Source organism: Syngnathus acus, chromosome 19 (genome assembly GCF_901709675.1).
Source record: "Syngnathus acus chromosome 19, fSynAcu1.2, whole genome shotgun sequence".
NCBI classification, from domain to species: Eukaryota; Metazoa; Chordata; class Actinopteri; order Syngnathiformes; family Syngnathidae; genus Syngnathus; species Syngnathus acus.
The window spans coordinates 6870587-6895365 of record NC_051103.1 but is presented as its reverse complement, the minus strand read 5'-3'; the positions used below and the strand labels follow the sequence as shown (position 1 = coordinate 6895365).

Below are 24779 nucleotides of genomic sequence, written 5' to 3'. Positions count from 1 at the left end.
CATCCCTGTTCTCCCCCTAGCACATGGTCCTATCATCTCCGGCTCGACTAATACACCACGCTTCAAGTCACCAGCACTAACACACACAGACTGTCACTTCTCACTCAATTAATCTTGGCCCAACCTTGCAGCTGGTAGATAAATGGTGTGGAGTCTCAGCAGCGTGCTCCTTGTTTCGCCGTATGTAGAACAGGTCTCCAGAGGATGGCCAGCTCTTCCGCCACAGATCCCAAGTGCTCCCACGCTAAACGATGACTGTCAGGATGGGCTTGACACAGCATTTTTATTCCTCCCTATTGGCCGTGTCACCGTCGTGTGCAGATGAAACTGCGAGTCGGGATTCCGAGACGGCATCAAGTCGGAAAAGCTTCAGTGACAATGCCGGCGTTAGCGTGACGGCTGTAGTAGTCCATTTCCCAAGGCCATTCCAGCAGAAAGCCTGCCGTAAATCATGCCAATGAGCCATCTTATCCGGACAGACATGACAATCCTTTTAACACTTGACACTCCCCCCCCCCCTCCCACCTAGTGATTATGGTCTCTCCCATCTAAGGACATCGCATCTGACTCCCCTTTCGTTTTCTTTTACAGGCTCCGCTTCAGGCTTGGATGCAGGTGTTACAGTTACAAGTGAAAAATGACCGTCAGAGTGCACTTGGCCCGACGGATTAACTGCAGAGTGAAAAAAAGTGCTGATGGGCAACAAAAGAATGGAAACAGCTATTCATCACTGTGACACGCAGATCAAAGCTGTGCGTTTCTCAAAGCGCACTGCTTGAGTTACTGCGTAGCGCCGGCGTGGAGGCAGTCACTGAGATAAAGATGCCTCCAACCTTGGATTGAGTCCAATGCGGCCGCATCCTCCGCGTCCAAAGAGGTAGCGCGTTCTGTTTGCTGAGTGATCTTTTTTATCAATTTCTTAAGCAAATGTAAAGCCCCCACCCCCCTTCCAAAAAAAAAACAACCCCCGAACACCATTGTGTTTATGATGAGACGGCATTTCCGCGGGTATCGGTGCGGAAATGAAATCACTTATTGCACAAGTGGCTCGTTTTGAGCCCTTTGCATGATTTTTAATGCTGGGCTCACAAAAGGAAAATAAGGCTTGGAATGAAAGTAGGGTCAACAATTAATTACTGTCATTAATTAGAGTAACTGAACATTGATAAGTAGTGCAATTGACATAATCGGTCATTCGCCAATTGATTGAGCAACTCCGCAATTTTTCGAGTTTCTCTCTCTGCATTTGAACAACAACTTGCTGTGCTTATCCACGTGGGGCATTGAAACGGATCCGATTCATTTTGCGCGATGGGGGTCACATAGACATGCGGTGGATATACGAAAATAGCCCAACGCGGCCTCCTCCTCCTCGGGCCCAATTGCTCCCACGCAGACACACATAGCAGTCGATGGGATGGATGAATGGATGAATGACGCAGATTGAAAAGAAACAATGAGCGCCTCAGGGTTGAGGTCACGGCGCAGTTTCGGCGGCAAACCACCTGTGAATGTTGCATTCTCGTATTAATATTATATCCTTGTGACATTGAATTGTTTTCTATGTTATTCGTTCCTCTGCAAGCGTCCTTAGTTGGCCTCGGTTCTCTCTGATACAAAATGTTTCCCGACGCGCACACCTACAGCTTTGCCAACAAACATGACCGAGACCTCCTCTCCTCCTTCTTGGAGTTGGACTCCCACTCACCTCTACCTGGCTCGCTCAGTGTGCTGTACAGAAAAATCCGACCCAAGCTCGTGTTCAAACAGCACTACGTTTTTTTACAATACAAGTTAGTTAGTTGGCGTCACAGGCCTCAATATGGCGCCGGGTCTTAAAAGATTAGTTCAAATGATCTGAAACAGATTCTGGCAGTCGGGTTTGTGAACTCTCTGGGATTCCAAAATTGTCTTTTGAGGTCCGACCCCTTCCCCCCCATCCATCCATCCATCTGGTCCCAGACTGAACAGCCCCATCACTTGCCACACACAGAGGGGCCGGATTAAATCAAGTGCTGAGAGGAGCAGGTCCCCAATTTCCCTTGCAAGAACCACTTGAGCGTCTGCTGTGCACCCCCTCCTTATTATGAAAGCAGAAGGCTGAAGTCAATCGGGGGAGGGCCCTCGGGGATCGCCCCCCCCCCCCCGGTGAGCGCCACCCCGACAGGGTGAGGGTGGGACGTGACCAAGATGACCGCAATAACGGGAGGGCTTGTTTGGCCATTGTTTAACAGCTGATAGAAAGTGGAAGCGCGAGGCGACGGGACACACATTAAGCGCGCTTGAATGATAGCGCAAAGCTAGCTGAATTAACTCCGTATATCAAGCCTGGTCGGAGGGGCCTGATCTAATTGGGGGGAGGGTCGAGGGGGTGGGGGGAGTAACCCAACATTTCTATCTTCCGCCATTAACCACTTCTCCCCTCGCTCTCTCTCCAGAGCCATAAAGCTGCCAGGAGGACGCCTGATTTATCCCGCACCCTGGCCTGGGCTTCTGTCTTAACTATCGCATGCCTTCAATTAATTTTTTTTTCTTTCTCCAGCATCCCCTCTCTCTTAAATGTGATGAGATTGCGGCATACCACAGTGGAGGAGAGGTAGGGTCGTTTGACAAAACCGCTGACTCGGGTTAATGCAGAATTTCCTTAATAAGTGCTGAAACCTGCCTGCGAAAGCACAAAGAAAAATTTCAAATGCCTTTCCCCTGCTGCAGAGGTAATTAAAGAGTCATCAAGCCGGCGTGTTATCAACCAAGTAAATGACAGAGTGACTGAAGCAAACACAGCGGAGGCATCTTTGCGAGATGGACGACACCAAATCCATTTGTCCGCCTACCCGCCGCCCACTCGTCGCCGCTTTGTACCTTTCAACGCCGCCGCCAGTCAGACAATTGTGAGGCTGAAACTTCCAGCGACCAAACAAGCCACTAGTCCATCGCGGCAACTCGGGAGAATCTTAGGTACTTCCCTCGAGTCACCTGATATCTTTCAGTTCTCCCTCCGTGTTGTGTCGGGAGCGTCGTCTCTCTTCCCACAAGGCGGTCGGATGGATTGTCACTTTGTCTCGCACGGCTTTTGTGCTCAGTAAACAGAAAATATCCAAGCGAGCCAACACTACTTGTCTTTTCCAGACACACCCTTACAAAACATGGCACAGGGTCTTAATGAGGCTCAGAAGCTTTTGGAATTTCTCCCGCCTAATTTGGCATGCTTCGTTTGAGCCGAGTTCTCTCTCGCACGCTCTCCGCAGACCTCACATCCAAAACGCCGAGGCTTAATGAATCGACGTAAACAAAGGACAAACAAAACTTTGCACCGCAAATATTGTTTTCTCGAGCCCCCAATTATCTTCAATATCAGTCCGAAAGCCAATCCCGTGTGCTCCCGCCGCACAATCCGCTCTGCTTGAACAATTGACTTTGTTCATTAAAGTTTGTAGGATACGTAGAAAAGGCTCATCTTGACGATTGTTCCTAAAGTTTGCAAAGGCCTGCATGATATAAACAAAAAGGTACTATGTCATACTAGCTAGCCCCTAATGGTGATATCCATCACATGGGTTCTGGATTTCAAGGACCCACAGGAGCTCCTGCCAAACTTAACCTCAGGTGATTCAGCTCCATTGAGCCGTCTGGTCTCTTAACAGCAACCGGGCTCAGGCCCAAGTGGAGCAGACTCATTGCATTTCTCAACAGGCAATGTGAGTGGCCCTTGGTCTTGCTCCACTGCATCTTGCAGTCAACTGGACCGATCAAGTCCTGAGATTAGAATTCAAATTAGCATTGGCATTCATTCCTGCAAATGGTATGGCTAACGCCTAGTACGAGAGTCAATCTCCCAAAGAACTCACTCAATCTTGCGTAACTAGGACATGAAGGCAACACTTTGTAAACACGAGGCGGCCGTCTCCTCGCCTCCCTTTGCGCGCTTTACGCAAGCAAACTCCGCGAGTCATTACCCAGCATGAGCTCATCATTAGAGCAATCATCATTCACTGTTATGGATGATGTAATTGCTCCATTAATCAGGGGGGGGAGCCACAGCGGCAATATACGAGTCTGATCGTCACAAATGCGCACGGCGGTTGTAGTTTAGCGTTGGATTTACACGTCACGGATCGAGGGACGTGATTGCGGAGATTTTGAGCAAATTGGTTATGACTTGCTGTAACTGAATAGAAACGATCCGACCATCTATATTGGCAAATATTGGATCTGTAGATGGGAATAGGTTCTGATTTTGATCTGAAGGGATTCAGAAAATAATTTACTGTCTTAAACGCTGTCAAGAAATATCGCCGGGCGGGCAACAAAAACGGCGGTAACCGTACTCGGATATTTTCCTCGGCTGCCTTCCTCCCCCGGATTGCACTTAAGGCGATGTCTTTCTGAGTAGCTTAAGAGTGGGAGAGCTTGAGAATGTATATGTCGCACCCCAAAATGGGACCTAAGTGCTTGGCGTCTCAGTGGCAACCTACACACAAAACAACAAAATGGTTTCTGGCTACAGTTGAGAGGCTGGCAGAGCTTCATAAGGTTTAACGGCGGCTGCCGGGACCCAAACACAATACGCCCGGAACGGAGAACGGCAAGAAACCATTGTAGGGAATTTCCGATGTGATGCTTGGGGGAGCTTATGCGTTCACCTTGTTGAAGTGACATTTGAATAAGCGGCAGCTATTTTCTCTCGTTTCCCAACACACACACCTCATCTTTCCTCGCCGCTGCTTGTGTGTCGCCATAATTTGAAGCTGTCACAAACAAATCCTCTGCACAGAACCTTGCCAAATGTCAGGTCCCATCAAACTGGGATGACGGGTTTCGGCATTTAGAAAAAAAAAAAAAAACGGGACCTTGGAAACTTTAGTGGAAAAAACACGGGAGTCTGAGCGCCCCGTGAATATTTATGAGCGTCCGCCATTCACTTCTTGGAGACGACAGACTGAGCTGCTGATCTGACAGTCGCCTGACTCCAAATATTCTAAGTATGGCTCAGCTCCAGTTTACGCCATGTATATATTCCATCGGTTGACGGGAAACTATGCGAGCTCGGGAAATTGATGTAACCCGAGTTGTTTGCTTTTGTCAAGTATGAAAGGCTGGTTGAGTTAGCACACTTTGATGTGGTTAGCTGCTGTCTGCATTTTTAATCAATGACAGCATAATGAATTGGTATATTACATTTGCCACTGAACCTGATTTTGGGGCGGTGTTGATGTGGCGGGCTGGACCTGGCCCTTAACGAAGCAACGACTAAAATCTGCCTTGTACTCTTGACACGAATGGGATGCCCTGTTGGAAGGACGCATTTTTCCAATGACATCATCACCAATGTACGTGATGGATCCAAAACGGCCTTCAAGATGGAGGGAGCTCCTGTCTTGCTGCCTGCTCCTGCTGTTTGCGCGGCCATCGTCTAATCTGTGCTGTTGCAGCTGCACATTATGTCACCATGTCCAGCAGGCCAGACTTTTTTCCAGACAAGGGTGGGGGGATGGCGGCGGAGCAGGGGGGGGCTGCTTTCTCTCTTCTTTTTCTTGCACCGGGCAAAGGATCAGAGGCTTTAATATGGCTGCCAGGGAGGCAACAGCCATTTAATAACAATGCAATCGTTGCTCACAGCGGTAGTCCGGTGTCGCTCGATACACCCCGCCGTGTGCAGATGGTACATTGTCTGCGCTATCCCAAAACATTACCCGTCTCTCTCTGAGATTTGTCGTCGATATTTAACCCTCTTCCTGACAGAATCAACAAGCAAGAAAGAAAGGCGGGATTTTTTTTTTTTTTTTTTGCCTCCCGCAGCGGACGGACATCTGGAGGAGGCGTTTCCGTGTACAAACAGAAAGAGTCCAGGCCGCAATTGTCACCCACCCAAGGACGTAACAGGCTTTCATTAGCATACAAAAAGAGAGAGATGGTGGTGGTGGGTGGCGGCGCTTCCGTTCAAATCAACACATTTAATGTTGCCATAAGGCAGTCACCTTGCCAAGTTATCCCGAAAACTCATTCGAGGGCAATTACGCCACATTTTGATGAAAATGACCGGCGAAACGGCGTCGCGGTGGCCGTTTCGCAAAGGTGGATGTTCATTACGTGCCAGCGGGGAAGAGCTTGGCCTTAATAGAGCGGCGGCCATAAACATCGCTCATCATCACCGGGCCTGCCATTTGATCTCCCGTCGTGGGGATTGCAGGGGCCGGGCATCTTCATTTCGCCGTGTGTTTACTCGCTAATGGACTCTGCTCAAAAAGTTGCTAGCGGCGGACAAAGCCGACGCGCCCGACGGAGCGCTGATTAACGAGTGAATTACAAAAACAACTCGCGGTCACCTTCCTTAACTTTGTGATGGATGTTCCAAACGCGGGGATTCCGACGGCTTTGGGTAATAATGGCGGCGCTCCACCTGTGCGTCGCTGCGTTCCGGCTCTTATAATCGGAATCAACGCTTCCATAAATCAGCAAATGCCGCAATTAGCCGTCATAACACTTTAGCCGGCGGGCGATGCTTTACGGCCTGCCCGACGCGAGCGACTGTAGTCCGGTGTCTGCGAAATCTCTGTTAAGCGCTGCCCCACTTTGTCTCCGCCGTCACGGGCAGTTTACGAGGCTGCAAATGAGGCTCGCCATCTGTCCCACCTCGATGAGAGTTTTGCGCAGCTTTGACATGCCTGACTTCCCCCTCGTGCTGCAGCGCAAATGTTTGGAGACATTACATAAGCTGCGAGACCTTCACTCGGCTCGACGGGGGGGGGGGAATGAAGAGCTCCTCTTTGACTCCTGAGTAGCGGTGCGCTCAAGCAAACAATGGCACTCCCGGTGTGATGCCGGGTTACGTTCTGGGCCTCGTCGTGACTATCCCATGTTGATATTCTTCAGGGAATGGACGATTTAGCTCAGTGCACCCCTAGAAGGAGTCAAATATTTTCGGACAAAATGAAATGCATAGCGAAACATATATGACTTGTTGGAAACGAGGCTAGCAAGCCCATTGCTTCCTCTGGTCTTGGCTTTCAGACATGATCATTAACAGGACTGATCTGCATATACAAAGTGCTGAGCGGCACATAGCAGGAGATAAAATAGCGCAGCCACGCCGCCGTTACCATGGCGGCCCTTCACCCCCACTTTGCTGCCTGCGCTGTAATTAACCGTGCTCAGCAATTTTCCTCCTCTGTATTGGGCTCATGTTTTGCTTATGTGCATAAGAAACAGGCTAATTCTCTCAAATGAGAATCACTACTGAATTGCGATTCAAAGACAAAAAAAAAAAGAAAAACACAAGGCCAAGCGAATGATGGCCAAATAATAAGCATGCCCCGGCATCCAGTAAATCCACTTAGCGGTTCTGTAAACACTTGAAAAAGAAGCCTGTTGAGTTCTTATCTCCAGAATAAAAACCAAGGGCAACACAGGGGTGGATATCGCAAATCACATTCCGAGGACATGAAATTAAGCCGTCCTCTCAAAACATTTGGCCATTGCACAGTCTAACCTTGAAACCGCATTTATCTTCTTTGTCAGGGGAAGCCATAACCTCCCCCAAGCTCCTCGAAAAAAAAGAGCGCCTTCGCGTGACTACAATGGCTCCGGCGAGGTAATTATTCAATATGATCCTTGGCTGCGCTCGTGATACCTTGTAATTTCATTTCACTTAGGTCTGTTTTGCGGCGCAACGCACAATGAGGCGTCCCAAAAGGCCACTTCCTCTGTAAGATAATAAAGGCCTTTTGTGCTCGCCTTTGAGAAATCCTTGGTGGATTACGCCAGAGCACATCAATTAATACGCATTAAATGAAAAGAGTATGAAGTTGTAAGAATATAATCGCTTTGAATTTAGTCCGCCTGACGACGCGGCGTCATCCACGAGGGGTGGAGAAGGGGCTCCGTGCATAACGAAAGGACGTGACCTAGTAAAGCTAGAGGTAGCCCGTGTTCGCTCGCCGACCACATGAGGTGCTACGGCAATGACTTGCGGCGGAGAAAAAAAAAATAGACAGCATCGATAGGCTGGTGTAAGACTTATCGCTGGATCTTCTCCCTTTGAGGAGCTCAGCTCTTACTGTCACTGTGATAAGGACATCCATAGCTCCAATTATCCTCTCACCTACACAAAACACAATCGTATCAACTGTCAGGAAAGTGGGCCGAGCAGATGACACGAAGAAAGTTCGATGCCTCCGTTCCACTTGAGCACTTTTATTTTTTTAAGTTATTCCCCGCCGTGTCCAAAATAAAAACAAACGCTTTATCATCGCCCAACCATTCTAACGGCTTTTAATTAGCCTTATTTGACATCCACATTGAACAGTTGCCAGCTGCAGACGGCACCAGGTAATAAATATCGTACCGTCTGATTAAATTGTGCTCTTGCAAAGCTGTCAAAAAAAGCACGAGCTAAACATGTCATTTGTAATATATTTGACGCCTCAGCCCGGAAGGTACGCGACGGCGCTGACACACGTTGGCTCGCTTGCAGGCACTTCTAAGGGAGAGCCGCTGCCGTAAATCCCAGCTAATGGTGGCCAGCGAGGGAACTTTTTAACGCGGAACTTAGAGAAGCCGCCGTTATTCACCCATGGAAGGAGAGAGCACAAGGAGGGTGGCGAGGGGGGGGGGTTCAGCCAAGGGTTTGACGGATGGTAATAAATATTGCACGGCGCCAACAGGGGTCCCTCTTAGAGAGCCGTTCAATTGCCATGAGTGATAGGTCGCTGCTGGGCAACACACGGTGGAGGATGGCGGAGGGCGCATTCCTCTCCAGGGGGAGTCTGTTCTAGAAGCTCGACAGCAGACATTTTTTACTGCTAAGGGAGAAGAGGAAAAAAACAGGAAGCGGGCCGCTCGTTTAACTTCTGTCGAATAACTTTGTAGGATTAACAGCCCGCTTTGATGGAGTTCATGGAACTGTCCACCATTTTAACTACTTCCTTGGCAACAACAGAGCTGATGGAGGACCCCTGTGTATCTGGACAGTGGGGAACTCAACTGAGCCCATATTTAGTGCAGACTCCCCCCCCCCAAAAAGGGCTTACCTTAAACAGTGAGCTTCAGCTGTTAACTTCCTACCATTGGTAAGACCATTCTCTGGATCATCTTAACAGGTTTACCATGATGCTTTATTCATTGACAGCACCCCAAGGAACCTTACCTGCCCGTGGAACTTCTACTGGAATCTTCCATCATGCAGAAGATCACTGTCAAGTCGGCCTGCTATCAGCCAGTAGGCCAATGCGAGGTGCTCCTCTGCTAACATGTCTCCTGAAAATGAGGAGGGTGTTTGGGGGGAATCTCTGGGTGGGTACTTTTTTCAGCTAACAGCTTTAGTTATGGTCTACTGGGGGGAAGGGGGGTGTGAGTTACTGGGGATTTACTCTATAGTTCGTCTACCAAGTGTGAAGGTTGGTCAACAAATAATGATGACTAATTTCAGGAAGGAAATCTTACTATTTTGAAGCTTGTGCTAAACCACAACAAACTGCAGCAGCAAACTCTTAGCGCAGACACTAGCTTGTTGCATAAAGACAGCATCAACAATCCATAACAAAGAAAGTGTCAAAGACCTGGAGGGCCTCACTCACCAGGGGAGGGTTCATGGCGAGGGCATCTGACAAAACACAAGGTCAGGGTCATTTCCACACGACAGATGCGACAATTTAACGGCTAACTGTAGTGTGTTTAAGTAATTGGGAGCCATTTTCTTTGTCGTGAATCTTTTACACCGATTTGAACATTCCATACTCACATTTTACCCTTAAATCCTGTATTATATAGTAATTAACAAGTCCACTATTGTTATTATGTAGTTATAAAAGTCTAATCACAGTATGACGCCTTTATACCTGCTGTTGCATCTTCATGTGACTTTTAATCGCCGGGTCAGATGACCTTTTGAACTAGAGCACTTCACGTACCTGCCCGAAAAATAGGAAATACGAGGACTGGCGGGAAAAGGGCGACGTTTTTCTTTACTACTTACCGCGCTTGTTTTGCGGCGACATGAGGTCCCAAGAATGGCCGGCATATGGTTGAGCTCTACCGAGGAACCTGACTGAGGTGACCAGCGGGAGTTGTGGTCGTGCCGGATGGCGTCCACCGCGGCACAATTTGAGGACCACCACAACTATTTTAGCGGCTTTAAGGGGCCATTCGTCGGACTACATTTCTAACTTCGCCATGCTAACATGTTTGCTATTTTTGCTTAGATGGAGATACGGGGGGGTCAAGCTAGCCCTCGCAACGGAGCTAATGAACCAAGGTGGCGGACATTAACGCGGGGGGAGGCGCCCTGTCAGTTGGACCGACCCGACGCTTCCCTCCACGGCAAGCTGGCCACACATGGCCGCTCGACCGAGGGGAGGCTGCTTCCAAACATCGCCGCGAACTGAATTGAAACACCGTCTTCGCTCCAGTTACCTTCTCGAACTGTGAAAAGGGGGGTAAGTTGACTTTTCCTAGGCGCACGTCTTCGTCGTTGTCGTCTTCGTGGTGGTCAACAGCGGGGGCAGCATCATCCGTAATTCAGGATTCCACTTTATTAATCCTCCAGGAAAAGATGGAATCGTCTTGTTTCTCCGACCGTCTAAAATGTGCCGAGATGATACACGTTTACCTCCTTGTTGATCAAAACCCGAGTCCAAGTGTTCCGCGCCGCTTTATTTTCTCCCCTCCGCCTCTTTTTTTGCTCACTATGTGCAACTCTTGTGTGTGTTTTCTTCCCTCGCTCGCTCGCTCTCTCTCTCTCTCTTTTTTTTATCAAGGCGGGGTCTTGGCTCGTTCAAGCCAATGACATAAACCAAGAAGCCCCCCTCTCTCCTCCTCTTTTCACTCATATGGCCAAAGCATCTCTCAGCCTCAAGCAGATTTGCACTCTGACGATCCTTATCTGACAGTCAGCAATGCATATGCTTGCTTTTTGCTGCAAAATACTGTATAGCGCAAGATGCCACGGTACCCTCACATTTTGACGTCTTCTTCGGCCCATCTCTCCTTCAAAGACTGTAAAACAAGTAGTTTTCATGTTACTGTGTGTACTAACCATCACACTAACAAATAAGCTATCCATACAATCATGTCGCTAAGTATAGAACCAGGTAAAACTAATAACTAACAGGTACTAACTTTATGCGTCAATAAGAGTGAAGTGATTTTTTTCAACAAATGTGTAAATGCGTCACCACAGCATACTTAACATTCAAAGCCAATCTAATAAACACGTGCACAATGGCTGCAATTCTGGTGCACGCAATTCTTTAACGTGATAACACTCCTATAAAGTAGCCCATAGTTCTCCGCTCATAGTTGCAGAGTCAATCGTGCAGAAGCGATACGACCACAGACAAACATCATGTCATTCATTTTCTTCATCCCTAATTTGTTGGGCAAAAGTGCAATAATTGATTCCATCATGGTGTTTAAAAGTCGAATAGTGAGTCATAACAAGTTTGATGCTTCAGCACAATAACGTCTAACCGCCATTTGTACGGACTTATGATATCACTGCGTTGATGTATGTAGGCCACGACAACTTCCTTCCGTCCACTTCCATTCTGTCATTAATATGCAAATGAGGGTGTCATTGTTGCGTGTCGAGAAGAAAGCTGTCATGTCGTTGCTGGTGTTCAGATTTTTTTTTTCCCCCCCGGTAAACATGTCTTATCTTTGTTTAGCCGCAGAAACAAACATGTAAACATTGCTTCATTAGCATCCGTCGGCCAGCTATGCCTTTTAATATGCTCGATTTATTGTTGCTCTCCTGCTGATTTGTGACCTCCTTTCTTTTTATTCCTTGTAGACCGTTTTTAAATTCAAGTTCCTTCAAAAAGACCCCCCCCCAAAAAAAAGAAAAACTTACTTCAACCTTTTAATAGGGATCAAAAAGGGTTCCGGATGCAACTAATCAAAAGGGGTCGTCGCCATCTCATCAAAGCTAGCGTTTAATGAACGATGTTGTAATTATTGAAACAAGATCTACATGCAGATACACCGAGCTGTGCTAATGGACTTTGCTACTTCAAATCAAAGGCATGAAAATAATTTGGGGTTTTTGTTGTTTTAATGTTGGTCTGCAACAGCATACGATCGCAATATAACAGAATATCAAATTTGGGCTGTTGAGTTGATGGCCTCCCAAAATCGTGCCAATTTCCATCGTTAAAACATCCCAGATTGAAAAAGGGGCCTTTTCAATTACAATGCAGCGTTTTCAAACGACAAGACGCACATAAAATCCAAGACGCTTGCCCGTTTATGACTTTAGAGTGCTTTGATGGAAAATGCGCTTTATTATTGCAGCGACACCCAATTTGTTTCCCCCGGCGAGCTCTTGTTGTTTATTTTCATAGCCTTATCTTTTACGTTGTGACGCGTTGTCGTTCACGAGGAGAGTGGAAGAAATATGCCGTTAACGCTCTCTGGCCCCTTCATGAATCATCCCTGACATGGAAATGCGAGCGGGAGATGGATGGCGGGATACGGGTGCGCCGTTAACCCCTCCACCGCCCACAATCAATGAGACTTCAAACAACATTCAATCCAAAAGCAAACAGCGCAAGAACGCCGCATTATCCTCAGCCCGGCTGATACATTTATTACTCTATTGATATTGATTAGTGTCTTTGATGCATGCGCTCGCAGAGGCAGGACAGTTTCTATGATAGAATGCCGAGATGAATACTTTGCAAACTCTTCTGAACTGGAAAAAATGGTTGGCTCTCTCTCCCTAAGTACAAGTAAAAGAAAAGTGTCAGGTCAATTAAAAGATGTTGCATATAAAAGACAAACAGGCTGTAAAGGATTAAGGTCACCACCTGAGGTGTTTTCTTTTTAATATAATTAGCAGTTGTAGTACTTACATAGCAGTATTTGATCCTATTTCATCGTGTCCTGATGATAGTCTTAAACATTAGCCTGCACATATTCAAATTTCCTGGTAGCTCCAGAAGTTGTTTTTTTTCCCCCCCATGTTCAATTTTGTTCTGTGCTTTTTTTCTTTTTTTGACAGAAAGGACTGTGGCAGTTGAAGGGTCACCATGTTGTGTGAAGTTTTCCTGGAGCAGCAGCGCTGCCGGGCAGGAGCCAGCGAGTGTGGCAAGAGCGGAAGTGGCGTCCTGCTGGGAGACGCAGTCTGGTGTGGAGGTAATGGACAGAAGGAGGGGACCAAAAAGGAAAAAAAAAATGAGGCTTGCCTGTGGCACAAAATAAACGACCGCCATCTTGAGTTTGCAATAAGGATAAAAAAAACACAGTAATGAAATATTGCAACATTTGTGCCACTTGCTCCATCACTGCGTTAAAAACAATCTAAATAGAAGACGGGTAGAAAAATGGACACCAGCCTTCAGCTTGTCTCTGGAAAAATCATTACGCCGTGCGAGTATCCGCCAAGCCCGAGCTTGCTGACTTCTTATTGCGCCATTAATAACTTTTTTTGCGCTGCCAAGCAGACATCATCAGGCTCGCTCGAAGGAGGCGGGAGGCGCTAAATTAAAACCATCAGTGTTACTTTTTCAACGCTTTCTGCAAAAAGATCTCCGAAAGCAGCAAATTGTTGGAGAACCAAGTGTCAAATTAAAACAAAAAATACATATATATAGTTTAATATTAGGCGCCAACCTTCAATTTTGTAAATTCCTGATGCATTCCCATGGAAAGATAGCAACTTTGAAAACCCCCCAAATTTTACAAAGAGTGTGAGCAGTGTCCATTTGCCTAACGCCACCATGCGCAAGCCAATGTGGGACGAATCCCCCGGCATCATCGGACGGTCGCTGTGGAAACGGAGCTGGCGAAGGAAGTAAGCCGACGTATGAAGGAACGCAAAGGGCGGCTTTCATGTCAAAACAGGAGAGGTGGCACAAAGTGTTAATCTGTGAAATTGGATGAATTTAAATTGCCTGGCAAATGGGATTAAAATGTATCGGCTGTACTTGGAAAAGGGGCTGAAAGGGACGGCTATGCGTGTTACACTATTAAAAGAAGCCCCCCCCCCCTCCCTCGCTGTAATATACAGTACATTTCAACCATTGGGAGCTTGGGGGAGGTTCAAGTGTCAGCTCGAGAGAGAGAGAGAGGCTGCGTAGGACGCCAGATGCACACAATGTAAACATGGAGCGTGACCTTTGTCTTGTGTTTCGATCCCGCCCACGGCGTAGGTACCGCCGAATCTGCTTTGCTGCAATAAAAAGGCAAAATGTCGTAAGCTGCAAACTCACAGGTCAACAAGGTGACCTTTTGAAATATTGCACCGCCTTGGACGTATTTGAAACAATCCCCAAAACAAGCCGTCAACTCATTAGCATTGATCATATTAGTGCAGAAGTAACAAATATCTGCAAGGCGACACCACTTGTTAGGATTACTATACAAGGAGATTATATACATTTTTTTTTTTTTTGCATGAACAGTCCCTTTCATCAATCCAGAGGATAATAACTCTGCATCTGCCTCAACATTTTTGTGTAATCATTCCACTTCCAGGCGCTGCAATAATTCCACAGCGTAAACAAGCAGCAAAACCGACACCCTGCGTGCTTTTTTTTTTTTTCTTTTGGGGCGACGGCTCGGCTGGTAATGAGCTGAAGTAATTAACCGCTGCCACCCAAGGGTGAAAGGTGCTCGTGGTACATACTAAGCAAGTCCGAGTGGGGCTAATAATGAAATCACATTCAGTCCCTCGCGTCCCTCATGGCTGTCACTTGAGTATCTGCAAGGAGCCATATTTTTGGGAGGTGGGGAAAAAAGCCAAATTATAAATACTTGAAGCAGAAATAAAGAACGCTTGACATCTTAGCATTTCCTCAACGCAATGTCAACTCTGAACAAAAATTCAACATGATAATTATTTGCATAATTCATTCAAATTGTTTCAATAGACCTGTGACAGGTGAGGGCATGCAGTTCTCCATTAGAATCCATTTTTGTTTTGCCTTTGAAAAAGCCTTGTATATTGTTTACTGATACTCTGCCTGAACCTGATTTGGCCTTCACTTTGACGTGCATGTTTTATCGGCGTTATTCATGTGAGGCAAAGTACTAATGTTATTATGTTTTTGCTCCCTCGGCAGTCTTAAGGATGAACCATTCCCCCTCTGCGCCCCGGCGCTGTAAATTAATGGCAACAAGGGCGCGGCATTAGGATGCAAATGAAAAGACCTTCAAACGGCGTTCACATTTGGAGCCAAAATGGCGGGTAAGTTTTGCTCGACCGCCTTTTACGAGCCTCTCAACGGTATTTTCTTTTTTTTTTTTTTTTTTGCGGAGGAGAGGGGGTGCTGTACTCCAGTTGTGTCGGCACGTTGATAAAAAGCATTAGGCTCATTTACACGTGTTCTCCGCTGAGCAAATATTGACTCATTTTGGAGTAATTGTTTTCTTTCTTTTTTTTTGTTTCACAAGGAAATGTGCAAACGTCTCTCGCTCTCCCTCTCTCGCCATGCTGGAGACATTTCTCCAAACGACGGCATCTGCTAACTTCTCCGTTTAATTTCCCTCCCTAGCGTTAACAGAGTGTTTCTGGCGCGCGCAGATGGACGTTGGCATCAAACTGTGAACGAGACGCGTCGCTTTTATGGCCTCGGAGGCGATTAAGCAAAAAAATAAATGAGAGCTCATTAGAAGACGAGATTGTCTCATTTGAAGGGTAATAAATAAAAAGGGCATCACATCAGAGACTCAAGTAGCTCTTTGCAAGCTGGGAACCATATTTGGTTACTTTAGGGCCCAAAATGGCTGCCTCGCTATCCGACACTAAAAATATATGATCATTGTGATCTCGCGATACCTAAAATGATGTCGAGTGCAGGCCTCCCCCAAGGCCCAAAAAAAAAATTTCTATCTCGAATGAAATGGACTCGTTGGCTCTTAGGGACAAAGAAAGGCAATGTGGTCTAAATAAGGACGTTGTGGCCATTTTGCCAGAAGAGTAAACAATGCAAGCTCTTTTACCCGCTGCCGGTGGTGGAGCATCGCTATGGCAACACCCATTTCCCGCTCATATCTTTAATGAAAAGGTAATGAGAGAAACATAACAGTCCCAACTTCATTACAGCGCTAAAGATTGGGCAATAAAAAAAGTCAATTAGCGTGTCCGTCATGTGCTGCGGCTGCAGTCAAGAATGGGAACAGAAGGTTTCCTCTGCCTGCTCATTAAAGATGAATATGATAGTTTAAAAAAAAAAAAACTTCTCGCCTTTCACCACTTCCAACAAGCCTCATTTAGCCTCCCAATTTTAAGCCCACCTGCATTTACAAAGCCCACAATGTCATCTCGTACATTTTAATTGGCCACGTGTGCGATTTGTCTCCTGTAACAATCGGACGACGAGCGTGATCAAAAAATCCGGCGGCCAGGTATCAAAGTGATCGCAACCCCCACCCCCCGTTTCCTCCACCATCCTCCACGCCTCTTCCATGGATAATTAGGGGAACACTTTATTTGCTATCAAAAGACATTCCCTATTAGTATTTTATGTACCATATATGGACTTACCTTCGCCGATGGCTGACTTTTAATCCGCGCTCCACTGCAGGCCAGTCTAAACGAAAACAAGTCTGCAATTATACGTCTTCCCCGGGGAGCCGCCATCAAACACCGCAATGAGGAATCCCAATCACGCTGATGTAATTAAGCATTGTGCAACCTCATGCATTATGTAGCATTTAGCCGCTTGCTAAGTAGCTAATAAACGTGACTCCCCCCCCCCCCCCAACACCCCCACACAAAGACAAGGGGGGCTTTGAGGTTGCCATTTTGAGTGGCAGCTGTGAGTCTGGGGGTGAGGGGGCACGCGCAAGGTCGCCCGCATGAGAGGGACTGTCAAGATCTCAAACCCTTGTCACATTTTTAAAGTGATACGGTATACAGCGCTACTTTAATTTCATTTGTAACGTAACAGCAGGTCGCTCGCCCCAATTGTACAAGGAAATTACGCATTGCCTTGTTGCCTTGCCGAGCCCACCCTTGGTGTTCCGCCACCCTCCCCCTGGCAAACAGGCATATGGCGCTAAAAAATTTCCGTGAAAAAAATTCCTTTCACCCTCCCTCGCTTCCCCGCAAATGGAAAATGTCATGTAACACATTTGCATGGTGTGACGTGTGATGAAACGCTGCTGCAACGGGAACTTTATTTGTTTTAGGCCGTCTTAGCGCGCAGCGTCCACGCCGAGTCTTTGCGAAATCAGAAACGTCCGCCGATGACTATTCGGCGCGTCACTGTCAGCCGTGGATTTATTTCCGCCCCAATATGAGCCCCTGCTCACTTGTGTCAGAACGCTTCACTGAATTATGCATGCTTTTCACCTTGAAGGACATCAGCGGCGGAAAGACTTCGGAATATTTGCAGTCGTCACTAAGGGATGATAGTCGAGTCGACGGCTGGCTTATTCATATCTATTTTCCGAGTGACCGTGCTACCCGTCTCATTTAGAGTCAAATATTTGCGCACGCTTAAGGCACCGCTGCAACTTTGCTGTTAATCGACCTCAAACTCTAATCATCATTGCACAGTCCACGCGTTGATTAGTCGCTTCAAGCCCGAAAGGACAAAATGCTCCCCCTTCGTGAAACGCATTCCACAAAAGCAGGCAGGAATCTTACTTGGGATTTGCACCCTGGCTGCCTCCCATGTAGGTCACGGCTTATTGGTAAAGAAAAGCTCTTGAAAGTTCTAACCTCCTTTTCTGCCCCCTGCTTTTTGAATTGTTCCTGTTTGTTTGTTTGTATGAACTCAAGATTTTTGGGGTGACGGAGCGCTGAGAAATCTGGAGCGACGTCGCCACCTCGCCGGGCGGCGCTCGTGCCAGGCGTCTTGTTTTGTGCCGGAGATTAATGTTGCGTCAGTCACATTCTTTGTACAAAACGGCTCGCCCGGAATCTGGCGACATTGCAAACCCAACAGCGGGGGGAAAATATAGGAGCGCATCATTCGGGGACGCAATGCTAAATTTATTTGACGTGCGTGGCGTCCCGCTGTTTTCCGCCAGTCGACGCTCGCTTGCCGTCGATGGCGTCATTAAAACTCCTCGTGGGCGGGACGTGGCTCGGCCTACAAGGCAGGTTTTCTTCCCCCCCCCCCCTGCCCCAACAAGGCTTTGCTCAGGGGCATGACACATTTCTGAGGGGCTTTTGGATCTCCTGGCCTGATAATTCCTTTAATTATTCAACGCTTGGCTGGCAGATGAAGTGAGGCCTTGAATAAGGAAAAATCTCGGGGGCAGTGCACACTACTTGCATGAATTCCCTTGGATTGGACTCGATGCTGTTCTTGGTTGTCATTGGTCAATCCGTCCATCCGTAGAAAGAAGTCACGCATACCTCCAGGTGGCAATGGCCAAAAGTAAAGCAGCCTCTGTTATTTGTCCATGAGTCTGCTCTACTTGAGCATCCATCCCTCGGCGGCCACGCCACACTCTGCCCGTGCAAATAAACAAACCCGAGACCAATTAGTCTTTGTTGAACCCGTCGCACGATAATGAAGTTCATGAGTGCGCCAGTCGAGTCGTTAATGATGCCTGCTGCCTGAGAGCCGGATGACCACGGCAATAAGTACGCTCTGATTGACAATTGTATTCACACAGGAGCTGCACACAGTTCTTACGACACTAGTCGATTTTCTGCTGAGTTTTAGGTTAGCTGATAAAAAAAAAAGTGTCGCATTTTGGCTGTTTACATAATAGCTCAATTGAAAACATTTGTTGATAGATATTTAATCTGAACTTTAACCCATACTTTGGCCCCAACCTTAAACTATTGCAAGGTATGGTGAGTTGAGGAGCTTCATTTCGCCTTCTGATAGAAAATAAATGCTTTTCTGCCATCTTGTGGCCTCTAAAGGCAATTACAAACATTTAAGATGCTCAGTGCGGAGCACAACTATTTGATGATGAAATGCTTTTAAACAATTGATTTGAAAGAGAAAAGGGAGGATTGTGAGGCTTCACTCGCTCTTGCGCTTCCAGGGAAGATTCAAATGGCTTCTAATCACTGTTAACTTAAAGAAGAGAGAAATGTGAATAACAGTCATATTGGTAATGACTCATCTATAGGTCGAGGTCGCCCTCTGCTGGAAGGTTTTATTTTGCCATAGTAGACCTTTTCAGAAGGATCGTAACATATTTATATCATGCTGACATTTTCTGAAAGAGAACGTGTCATTGCACTCCAGTGGCGCAAATGAATGGCACAATGTTGATTATAAGACACGATGACGTTTGTAGCTTGGGCTGTAACAGAGCATGGTGTATAATCTCACTCTGACATTTCCCTCATTTTCTTCTAATTCATTTGCAGTTATTGCCGGATGCCTCAGCTCAACTGCAGCGTCAGGCTAGTGAACTAGACTGTCTAAGTCTAAGTCTGAACCGCCGCCCACCGGTGGTCTCGAACCCTCCGAACCCATCTGAATGAATAAGTGTTCCAGGTACGTATTGATTAGCCAATCGATATCTTGTTTGTGTTGTGCCACGCTGGCGTGATGAGTTTGAAATGGAAACGGCACAAAGAAAAGCAGCTGCTCCTTTTTCAATCACTTTTCATTTAAATCACAAGACACTACTGTGATCGATGGCCGTTAAAGCTGCAAATGGGTAATTACATTTCCTTCCCATGCTTCAAAGTCTCAATTCTACTGTAGCCAACAAAGGGATTGTTTTTGTTATCCACGCTCTTTGCATTTAGTTATTTGCCGGTGCTGTGTGGAAAACGGAGAAAAATATGATTCCATTTTGTCGCCCAACGTGCAAAGCGCTGTGACGAGACTGTTGAATCGTCTTCATCGGGTCAGCGTGAGTGCGGTGGGGTGGACGTTGCAGATGTCGAACCACTGCTGCTCCACTCGCTTGTGCGCCAGCAGGCCGTTACGCGGCAGGAAGGGGCGGCGGCGGCGGTCGCGGCCGTTCGCCACCTGCCAGAAGTGCTGGTCCTTGAAGAGGAAGAGGGCGTTGTGCGCGTATGAGAAATAAGCCGCGTCGATGTTGCCGCCTGGGTGGTCGCCGTTGGACACCGGCGGGAACACCTCGCGGATGGCTTTGGGAAAACCCGGCGCCACGCCGTTGGACTCCACGCTAAAGGCGTACACCTGTCAGAAAACGTAACCTACAATTATTATACGTTTCGACTCTGCCGTCGGCTGACATCCTTACGAGAGTGTTTTTGAAGAAGTAAACACGCGAGTCTCTTCGGTCATAAGCGGCCGTGTCGATGGGACCGGAGATTCCCGGGAAACCCTCTGAGATCTTCCTGGGATAGCGGTGGCCCTCAGGGTCCTGCGTGACGACCTTGTCGTTGTCGCTGTCGTACTTCCAGAACTGGGTGCCTGTTATAACAAAAGAGGTCTGAACTTTGGAACATGTCTCTAATCACTGGGTGATCAAGTCTACCTTTGAAGAAGTAAACGACATCTCGTTTCTGGGACCAAACGTGCACGTAGGCGTCCACGCCGTCCTCAGGGAGCCCCCGCCAGCCCATCTGCAGCGGTACCGGGTCGCCAAAGCGCGTCCGGTTATTGCGGTTCTCGTACAGCCAGTACCAGCCCTCCCTCATGAAGTAGGTGTTGAAGCGGACCACCATCTGGCCGTAGGGGGTCCTCTCTCGTCGGATCCAGTCGAACACGGTGCTGAAGCGGCCCCTGCAGGCCCCTGCGAGCAAAACGCAAACAGGCTTTGAATGGCGAACTCGCCGTGCCCGTCCAGAACCCGGAGGCTGCTCACCGTAGAGGTTCTGTATGGCTTTCCTGTCCATCCAGCCCATTTCAAAGCCAGCCTCCTGGGGCAGATAGCTGGGCTGCATGATGGATCCAGGTCTGTAGATGTGGGGAAGCCCTAAAACGTGTCCGATCTCGTGAACTGCCACCTAAAAGAAGACGTCCACTCAGGATGATTGACGGAGCCGCGAGATCCAGGCATCCTTTGACGCTCACCTTAAGGAGGCTGATTCCACTGCCGGTATTGGGCGCCGTAAAATGTTCATCATCGTCAAAGTGGATGTCGCCCAGGAACCAGGCGTGAGCGAACTCTTGACCGCTGCCATCGAACCTCTGATTGCAGCCAAGATGTCTTCCTAGACGGCGTACAAGACAAAACAAGGTGTAAAAAACAAAAAATCAAGGATTTCTATTATTATTATTATCATTTTTCCATACCTGTGCCAAAGCCCAGCCTGATGTCAATGTCCTCCAGCGGGGAGCGGTTGTCCTCCATGAACTGGAGCGGCGACACCTCGCTCCACATCCTGAAGGCCAGCCTGAAGATGTAGCGCTGCTCCTCGATGGACAGCTGATTGCTGTAGCCTTCGCCTATCAGCCGCCACTTCAGGACGTTCTTGCTGAAGGCCACGTGTCCCGCCTCACCCAGGTCCCGCTTGTGTCTCCTGCTCTTGTGCACCAGGGCAGCCAGTTGACGCTTCCTGCGTGTCACCGCCGGACTCGGCCGCGTTTTTGCCCAGCTCTTGTCCACGGAGGTGTTTGTTGGTGTCAAATCTGAGCCCAAACCGGTGGTGTTGGTGTCAGAGAGGCCACTTACTGAGCCGTTAACATTCGCCAGGTATGTTTCAGAGTCATTGGCGACACTCAGCAATGTGTCACTTGTTGTGTAGTTGCTCCCAGTCTTGTTAAACATGTCCACACTGGTCCTGTTTTCAACATCCAAAGCCAGAGTCTGGTCGGGTTCAGGTTCGGTGCTGAACACTTCAACGGGGTTCTCTGGTTCCTCCTTGTCGGGGACGCCACACCTCGGTTTGTTCATGGCCTCCCTGGTGGCGTCGTCGAGCGCACCCGTCACCGGCAGGCCGAACAACCTCTGGAAGTTTTCAAGAGCTGCACTGAACGCTTGGTTTTTTTCATCTTGCGAAGGGCGATCCCTGGAACCAGGGACCGAGGTCCCCTCCTGGATGCTCACTTGGAGCTCGTCCAGGAAACCCTCACTGTAGTCCAGATCCTCGTAGCTGTCCCGCGTCTCCTCCCACCTCACCGGCTTCATGAAGCCATATCGGGAGAGGAACAGCTGCAGGAGACAGGGATATGTCAATGTCACGGAAATTCCTCTCCTGTTTGCTGTAATTTTACTCGCACTGTATTTTTTCCTGACTTCATATCAACTTACCTCTGCTGTGTACTTGTCCGTTATGCTCTGGGCATGCTGGCCGTTGAACATCTGCAAATCAGAGTGATCGCGATGGTGGAAAAGTTTCTCGCTGTTGCTCGTGCAAAGAAGCAAAGAAGTGATCAGCTGGATGGAAGTCAGCATCGTGGTGGCATTTAGCATTTGTGGTCTGCTAAAAAAAAAAACGTTTTGGCCGTGTGGCTTTATAGGACCAACCAGCACAGGTGTGGTCACCCGGATGGGGAGGGCGTCCCGTCCCACAGTGTGGTGTGAAAAGCAAACTTGATGTTAGCTGCAAAGAGTGCTGTATAATGCTCTGCTGGTTTTGAAAGAACTTTGAAGAACACCCACTTTGAACAGTCAAGTAAACTCTTTAATTAAGAAAAACACACAACCAACAATACAATACAGTTCAAAAACAAAATAATACACACTTCTGTCGATTTTTAGGCTTGAGTGCAAAAGCTCAGGTGGTCATTTGAGCGCTTTGCAAATGGCCTCCGCCAGGTGCTGAGCCGTGGGCTTCTCGGCGGTGCAGCTGACGCCAAGACCCGCCGCCTGCACGGCGTCCCGCGTGGTGGGCCCGATGGCGGCAAACTGCACACGACAGGCTCGGTGACTGATCAATTCAATTGTGCGTCTTTGTCATCCGTGCAGGTTTACCTTGATCTGCGCGAGCCGCTCACCGGCCAGCCCGCGCAAGGCCGGCAAGCAGAAGCTGACGCCCGACGGGCTGAAGAAGGCCACGCTCGCCGGGGGGCCCTAAGGGTGACGTCGTCAAAAATGGAGGTATTATATATTATATTCCCAAGCAGTGTGCCTCCAGATACATAGCGAGAGTCGGGTCTGACCTGCGCTGCAAAATAATCGCTAAGATTCTTCACCACGTCAGGATGCTCGGACGTTTGATAGATTGTCAACGTCTTGAGGGGAACTCCTAGGATACAATCATCACAGGATTAGCTCCAATAGGGGGGGGGGGGGGGGGGAATCTAAAAGGACATGTTACCATTCTCTCTCAAAGCTGTAGGCAGAACTTCTCTTTTGATGGAGCCGCAGGGGAAGAAAAGTGGAGGGATACTGGTGTCCTCTCCTACATAGAGAGGCAAACGTGCTCATTTGCATTACTATGCAGTCATTCTAAATAAGGCAACAAGATGAATCACAAATTTTGCTTCGTGTCTTATTCGCATAAATGAACGCGAATGAATCCATTAATATCCCGACCCTTCTTTTAATGTCAAAATAGACAGAAAGCACGCCACCGTACGTTCAATGATGACGCGCGACAGGACCTCCGCCGTCCCCGTGTCCTCACCGAGGGGGTTCAAGCCAAGTTGGCGTACTGCAGGGACGAAGAACAAAAACATAAATGCCAACATTTTCAGTTAGTCAGCTGCAGTCAATTACTTCCTACCACCCGCAACTACAACGGCGCCTCGTTTCCGAACATTATGAAAAGCTCTGTAGGCCGTAAAAGAACAAAAGGTGGTAGGACACACTTCAGGAAGGTGTCCCACCTGCTCAGGAACAATAACCAAAGCGTCGCAGCTAGTTGTCACTTGTGCTAACGGCACCTCGCGTGTTCATGTCGGTGGCAGGTGGCTTTACCTAAGGCGCCCGTCGCTTTGCCCACCACATAAACGGACTTTGCGTTCCACTTGTCTTTGGCCGTGCGCTCCCATTCTGTGGAAAAAAGAAACCCTCGTGTGACGGTTGTTACATCTTGCTTTACACATTTCTCAGAGGTGTTTTTCACTTGTCTCACCTTCCCTTCTGTCTTCCAAGCACATCTTCACTGCTTCCACTGCTCTCGGGCTTGTAAATATGAGGCCGCCATGTTTTTCTGGTTGGAAAAGCTTTGGGGAAAATATAAATTGTCTTGAATTTAAGATAACATTCTTAACAAAGAAATCTAAGGAGAGCAAAAAATGTCTAGCTACCTTATCTGATAGGGTATTTAGTGAAACAAACTTAAACGCGAGCACAGGCAGAAGAGTTGCTTGCAGGCCACGCGACGTCATCTCCTGCAGCATTGCAAAAAATTGACGACCACGCATTCCAATATGACAAAATGATATGGGTTTTATTGTTTCGTGCCTCTACCTGGATATAAGGATCGGGCCCTTGCTCTCCATCTCTTGGCTCCTTCAGAAGCAGCACGTTCATCTTGAATTAAAAGCTGCAGAAATTACACACCATATAATGTAATTGAGATTTGCAGGAAAATGAATGGAACTGTCATCAAGACCTCAGTGAAGTGAGAACGAAGGAGGGCGTGAATGCACAGAAAGCTAAACTACACCCAACAACTGTCAGTTTGCTGATAACAACATAGAAGTAGCTGCAATGCATTTGATGAGCTTATTCACTCACAAATGATTCAATAAAGCCGCAAAACACAAAAACCAGTGAGAAAAGCCACTTACTTGCATTGCCTGTAACGTACCGTGACATTCGTTTCACCATTGTCGCAATGACAACATTGTTATTAAAAAATAATCAGCAACGCTTTCTCGCTTGCGGACAGCTGTCAGCATATAGACCACATATTGCAAAGAAATGGGGGTCGCGTTATTTTAAAGTTTACTAATGTACTCTTCTCAAGCACGACTTGCGTGTAACAGCTAATATACACTTCTATAAAGGCCATAATTCTTGTTCTCTGAGAGTCTTTAACAAATGTCTGA

General features: G+C 47.7%; 3 protein-coding genes and 2 long non-coding RNA genes across 11 annotated transcripts in view; 2 read left to right on the top strand and 3 right to left on the bottom strand.

Moving 5' to 3' along the window:
* ctbp2l (C-terminal binding protein 2, like) overlaps positions 1–10705 on the bottom strand; it is a 28684-nt gene extending 17979 nt beyond the window's left edge. For 2 of the 5 annotated variants that reach the window (XM_037278688.1, XM_037278698.1), the window contains exon 1: positions 10411–10705. The gene's annotated coding sequence lies outside the window, so the exon portion shown is untranslated. Of the gene's footprint in view, positions 1–9145; positions 9256–9575; positions 9602–10410 lie in introns of all 5 variants that reach the window. The other 3 variants (XM_037278690.1, XM_037278693.1, XM_037278692.1) reach the window with 3 other exon arrangements.
* LOC119138769 lies at positions 581–3034 on the top strand. Its single transcript, XR_005101226.1, has 3 exons — positions 581–877; positions 2543–2596; positions 2713–3034. It is a non-coding gene; the product is annotated as an uncharacterized LOC119138769 (long non-coding RNA).
* On the top strand, positions 4966–19326 carry LOC119138760. Of its 3 annotated transcripts, XR_005101216.1 has the most exons (7): positions 4966–5330; positions 7519–7591; positions 9128–9232; positions 9999–10433; positions 12998–13131; positions 15060–15184; positions 19283–19326. It is a non-coding gene; the product is annotated as an uncharacterized LOC119138760 (long non-coding RNA). The 3 variants fall into 3 exon arrangements; XR_005101215.1 differs by lacking the exon at positions 4966–5330 and having other exon boundaries at positions 6931–7591; XR_005101217.1 differs by lacking the exons at positions 4966–5330; positions 7519–7591 and adding an exon at positions 8676–9068.
* A 286-nt stretch (positions 19327–19612) lies between these two features.
* Positions 19613–22233, bottom strand: mmp21 (matrix metallopeptidase 21). The gene is made up of 7 exons (XM_037278433.1): positions 22090–22233; positions 21132–21990; positions 20910–21049; positions 20701–20842; positions 20371–20628; positions 20134–20306; positions 19613–20069 (listed from the first exon to the last, which is right to left on the bottom strand). Exons 1-7 carry the CDS (start codon positions 22231–22233, stop codon positions 19764–19766), a joined length of 2022 nt encoding a protein of 673 aa, XP_037134328.1. The 3' UTR covers positions 19613–19763.
* A 207-nt stretch (positions 22234–22440) lies between these two features.
* uros (uroporphyrinogen III synthase) lies at positions 22441–24673 on the bottom strand. The gene is made up of 10 exons (XM_037279012.1): positions 24519–24673; positions 24196–24271; positions 24033–24116; positions 23858–23948; positions 23701–23775; positions 23360–23434; positions 23099–23182; positions 22941–23026; positions 22753–22851; positions 22441–22686 (listed from the first exon to the last, which is right to left on the bottom strand). Exons 2-10 carry the CDS (start codon positions 24256–24258, stop codon positions 22564–22566), a joined length of 780 nt encoding a protein of 259 aa, XP_037134907.1. The 5' UTR covers positions 24259–24271; positions 24519–24673; the 3' UTR covers positions 22441–22563.
* Positions 24674–24779: the final 106 nt, after the last annotated feature.